Source organism: Belonocnema kinseyi, chromosome 8 (genome assembly GCF_010883055.1).
Source record: "Belonocnema kinseyi isolate 2016_QV_RU_SX_M_011 chromosome 8, B_treatae_v1, whole genome shotgun sequence".
Classification (NCBI taxonomy): Eukaryota; Metazoa; Arthropoda; class Insecta; order Hymenoptera; family Cynipidae; genus Belonocnema; species Belonocnema kinseyi.
This window is the reverse complement of record NC_046664.1, coordinates 92,922,835-92,928,579: the sequence shown is the minus strand read 5'-3', so window position 1 is coordinate 92,928,579 and position 5,745 is coordinate 92,922,835. Positions and strand designations below refer to the sequence as shown.

The 5,745-nt window shown below is 26.5% G+C and overlaps 1 protein-coding gene across 1 annotated transcript in view; it reads left to right on the top strand.

Annotated features, from left to right (window-relative positions):
• Nucleotides 1-5,745, top strand: part of LOC117178098 (acyl-CoA-binding domain-containing protein 4) — a 19,822-nt gene that overhangs the window by 2,212 nt on the left and 11,865 nt on the right. The window contains exon 2 of the mRNA XM_033369338.1: nucleotides 3,324-3,517. Within this exon, the coding sequence (XP_033225229.1) occupies nucleotides 3,324-3,517 (194 nt within the window). The remainder of the gene's footprint in view (nucleotides 1-3,323; nucleotides 3,518-5,745) is intronic.

The window sequence follows — 5,745 nt, the reverse complement described above, 5'->3', positions numbered from 1 at the left end:
AGATTCCAGGTTAATTACAGACTCGAAAAGCTTTGGAAAATGGTGCACAAAAAAAATAGGCACGAAAAATCACGTTTTTTTTTGTTTAAACTGCATTTTGGGGTAATAAGAAATTTTTTTGAGGAATTTCATTGGCACCGTCGGAAAGGGGAGATCTTAAGCAATAAAAATATATGTGTCTCAATTTATTCTAGTGTCGAATAGTCTTAGTTATTGGCCGTTGAAAAGCAGTGTACCGGTAGTGGCGTTTTGGCCGTTTAAGGGTTAAGATGCAGTTTTTAAATTGAAAAATCAGTTTGGGTTAAGGGTTCAACTGTTTTATTAAACTGCTTTATTAAAAATTAATTTTTCTCGCTTGAAGATTCATCATTTTAGTTGATAATCAGTCTCTATGGTTTACAATTTAACTTTAATGAAACAAATTTGATTTTTGTTGTTGTTGAAAGTTAATTTTTGTAACTAAAAAATTAACTTCTATTTTTAGTTGAAAAGCCATGTATCAAATTGGAAATTCATGTATTCTGTTAAAAATTCGGTTTTTTTTTGTTAATGTAGATAATTAAACTTCTTGGTTAAAAATTACATATTTTGCTTGGAAGTTTAACTATTTGGATAATAATTCATGTTTTTTATTTTAAGTTCATCTAGTTGATTTGAAAATTCTTGTTTAGAAAATGCGCCTTTATGGATTCAACTGATTTCTTTTAAAAAATTTCTTTATTCAAAAATATGTCTTGGAAGATAATTTTACTTTTTTGTTGCAAATTGGTCCTTTTGGGTTGAAAATTCATCTTTTTTGGTAGATATTTAATATTTTTTGGTTGAAAATTCAACTATTTAGTTGATGTTTCGACTACTTTCTTGTGAAAGATTCAATATTTTACTTGAAAATTCAACTATTTGGTGGAAAGTTAAATTATTCTGTTGAAAATACAGCTTTTGATAGAAAATTAATTTTTGCAGTTGAAAATTAATCGTTGTAAGTTTAAATTTTGTTTGTTAAAAAATTCAACGTTTTGGTTGTAATTGCAACTATTTTGTTAAAAATACAATATATTTCGACTTGGAATCTTAGGAATATGTTATCTACATTAATGTTACTTAAAATAATGTATTCCTTTACCATTCCCCTATTTTTGTTGAAAATGACCCTGTTTTCCCTTTATTGATATAATTTTGAGCTGTGAAATCTGTACATAAGACAAATTATGATATTTTAAAAAGAGTTTGAAGGTTTCACGAAACATAATAAATTTGGTGTCTGGTAGATTCCAAGGTAGATTCTCGATTTTTTTAGTTTGTCTTATTTATATCACACTTTTGTAATGGGAATTGCAATCTCTTGAATAACTCAGTCTTGAAATAATCAGGGTCAAACGTTAACAAGTACGGTTTACGAGGCTTCATACATTATTATCAGTTCAAGTTTTTTTCCCCACTTTTGCATCATTGACACAATTTACTTCTTGATAGAGTTTTCGCAGTTTTCTGTTAGATGACTTAAATTACCCTTTAATTTTAAATTTTTAATTCTAGATTCCAGAGTCTAGTCGGATACTTCGCATGTGTAACTATCCAAGAGTTACGGTGTGATCTTAGAGTAATTAAGTGAAAGTCGAATGTACTCGAATGAAAAAAAAGTAGATTTTGTATTCTTAATACTGAATATATTATTTTTTACGCTTATTCAATTATAATTACTGGAAAGGCAATGGAAAAGTCGATTTCTTGTTTACCAATCTAAGAGAACTTCGAACATATTTCAGAGAATTTAGTGTGCAAGTTTTCACTTTATTGTTAAGAAACAATAAATTTATAAAGGGAGAAATGACAACTTTATGCATATAAATAGTATTCAAAGAATATCGAGTTTAAAATTTTAATACTAATTTAGTCAATTTATTTTTTAAAGTATCCTTTCAGATATATAAGAATAAAACCAATTAAACATACATCTTACTTGGAATTTTCGAAAAAACATTTAAAATAAAAGATAATCTGTACAACTTTTTTAGTAGTTCATTCAGCATATATTACGTCACTGTTTTTTTAGTATCATCTTATTAAAATATCCCAATAAAGAAACCAAACGCACTTTGTATTCTAGTAAGTCAAGAAATGAATATTGAAATGTTTGAAATCTTATCTGAAAGTCAGATTACATTTCATCATCAAACATTTTATTGGTAAAAACAAGATATTGAACTTCATGTTTTGTTGATACAAATCTTTAAACTCCTGTCTTCTTTGTTTTCAACAATATCGGTTATTAAAAGAGCCTTGATTTAATTATATACATAACTGATAAAAAATATTTTAATTGGTTTTTCCACATATTTTTTCTTTTAATTATTTGAATTCTTTTTGAAATGAATTTGATTTTTATTTATAAGACATTTGATCATACATAGCTGGTAATTTTGGAAATTACAGGAATGACAAGATTTCAAAAGCAGTGCACTTCTTGAAGAATAATTATGTAGCGACGTATATTGATATTCTGTCTAAAGGTCACACGATAAACACTTCTAGTCGTTTCTAAATAAAATAATGTATTCCATATATAATCTGTCATAACAACGATTTTGCTAGGCATATATTCCTCATGTATGCGATTATTATCGTGAAAGTACAATTTTCCCGTTGAAGAAAGAAACGGAAAACAATAAAAAATGAACAAAAAATTTAGTCGAATCCATCAAACTGAGCAAAGTAAATAGGCAGAATTGCGTGTGGAATAACGTCATTCTTGTTAAAGAGTCTTGACGATATTCATATGCTCGATTATATTTATTAATTCGTTATGTTGACTATAATATTTGACTTATAAAATTTAAAAGGGCAGAATTGGAAAGTTTTTTCATTTGTAGAAATAGCGCAGTTTTATTTTCTGTTCCTGCAATTCTCCGAGCATACCTACATGACCTTTATGATACTTGCATAATAAAAAAGTGTATTTTAAATTTTGAAAGATTGCATCCCACGATTATCTTAATGTTTGGCATAAAATATTTCCACATCATCGTAAAATAAATATCATACGCAAAAAACGGTCGAGTAATAATTTGATGAAAATAAATTTCATTTGGATCTTAAGGTTTTTAAATCTAGAGTCTAAAATATAGTCTTCCAAATTTATAAGTTATGCAAATTAGGATGTAATTACTTTTAGTTAATTTAATCACTCTTCTCTAAACTTCTCTTTTCTCTTTTATTTTTATTTAAAGAATTTAATTTATTTCAATTATATAATTCAAAATTAACTATAAATTTCTATCATAGTTTAGACACATGAAGTATAAAGGAATGTTCTTCTTTTACAGGAGCTTATCAGCCAAGCAACGAACTTATGCTCCGTTTCTACAGTTATTACAAACAAGCGACAGAAGGGCCTTGCCAAAATCCAAAACCAGCTTTTTGGGAAGTGGTCAAAAAGGCAAAATGGGACGCTTGGATGCGTTTAGGCAACATGAGTCGCATGGAAGCTATGAATAATTACGTCGATGAGCTGAAAAAGGTTAGAAAAATTCTTTTCACTATTGTTGCTCTTAAATTTCACGATTTTCAAAATATGAGCACTTTTGATAACAATTGAAGAAAGGTCAATCATAATATTTAAAATAGTTAAAATTGTTACTTATTCCAAGTTTTCAATATCCCTAATTAAAATGATTAAATTCTTAACACTTTTAATTTTCAAAATCTTAAAATACGCGATTTTAGACAATTTGATATTTTTACTCTTCTCGTTGATAAAACTTTGAATTATGAATGCTTGGAATTTGAATTTTCCTTGTAAAATTAGAAATTTTACAATATGAGAACACTTGAATTGAAACTGTTTAAATTTATAAGCTTCGATTTGAAGGATGAAATTTTTAAACATACAGATTGAAGATTTTCTAATTGTGAATACTTTTTTATCATTGTTTAATTTTAATTTCTCTAAATCTCTAATTTTTTATTTCTCAATATTTATAAAATTTTAGCTTTTATAATAATTGCAATTATTTTATATATCGACCAATTTATATTTAAAGTTTCTCAATTCTGAATTATTTTTTAAATTGTGTAATTTTTAACATTTGAACTTCAATTTTTTGTTTGAAATTTAAACATTTATTAATTTTAAACTGTGCCATTTGTAAATAAAATATTTAATTTTTAGTGCCTTAAGAACTAAATTGTAAATGAAGAATACTTAAAATTTAAGTACTTCGTAAGCTAACGTTCATTATATATCTAATGATGATTTTTTCAATTGTATTGTTTCACAAACTTAAAATGATTAAAAAATTTTTTAAAGTTTAAAGACATTACCTAGGACAATTTCAAATAGAAACGTAAATTTTGCAATAAAGGGAATTGATAAGATTTTAAGGGACTTCAAGGAGTTTTATCAGATTTCAAGAGATTTTATCACGTTTCAAGAGATACTGAAAGATTTCGACGGAATTTGAGCGATTTTGATAGGTTTTAAGGAATTGAGATCAAATTCCACGGATAACAAAAGGATTTTAGGAGATTTCGAAAATATTTCAAAAGAAGTCACGGAATTTTATAGGATTTCAAGAGATACCGAAGTATTTTACCGAATTTTGAAGGATGTCTGGGATTTTTAAGATTTTAAGGGATTTAAAATGATTTAAAGTGATTTTGAGTAATTTTAATGGCCTTTAAAAGATTTTATAGGATTTTCAAAGATTTATAAATCTTCCCACAGTTTTTAAAGGAGAATTGTGAAGTTGGAAAGATTCCAAGCGTTTTTACAAAATCTCAAAGAGTTGGAAATGGTTTCCAGTTAATAAACCATTTCAAGGAATTCTCAGTGAGATAACCTTTTTAAAGGGATCTCACTAGATTATGTACAATATCCATGGAATTCAAAAGGATCTCAAGGAATTTTCAAATGATTTACAATTATAAAGGGATTTACGAAATCAAAAACAAAATTAAGGGATTTCAAGGGATTACAAAGATTTCCGGGGATTCCACTTGTTTTCACGATAGATTTAAAAAATACTTAACTCTTTGACTCTATATTTATATTGGAGGTATATAGTTAGTACATGATATAAAATATAACAGAAATAAAAAAAAATAAAAGGTGATAATACAAAACTAGATAACTAACAAAATCAGCATTTTCAGGAAAGCAAAATAACATTTTGTAAAATCTAAGACACGATTATGATATAAAAAAATCCACTTTCTAAGCGGAAGATGAAACTGAAGTTTTCAATGTTTATGTGAAACGAAAAATAAAAAAAATATCGTTACCTAAAATCTGAGAAATCTCAAAGTCACATTAATCACCAACTGGGACTGGCTCAGCTGTGGCTTACGATAAATATGTAATCTTCAATATAAATAAGAAATAAAAATTTACTTCCTTTTTATCTAAAACAGCTAATTTCGAATAATTCATTCAAAAATGTTGAAGTCACAATTTCATAGTTTAAAAAAAAAGGTTTTTGGTTAGCGATTGAAAATCGAATTTTCTATTGTTTTTAGAAACTCAAAAATTTACTGTGACAATACGATAACAATTTAAAGAAATATCGATGCAGAAGTATTAACGAGTATTCATTTAAGAAATTTTCATTCAATAAACCAATTTTCGAAAAAATGTTGGTGATCCTTTTGCCATTATTTTTAATTTGAATAGCCAAAATAACGTTTTACTTTTCACATATTTAAAAAAAAATAATTAGAAAAAGGAAACTTACATGGGAAACGCTTTGC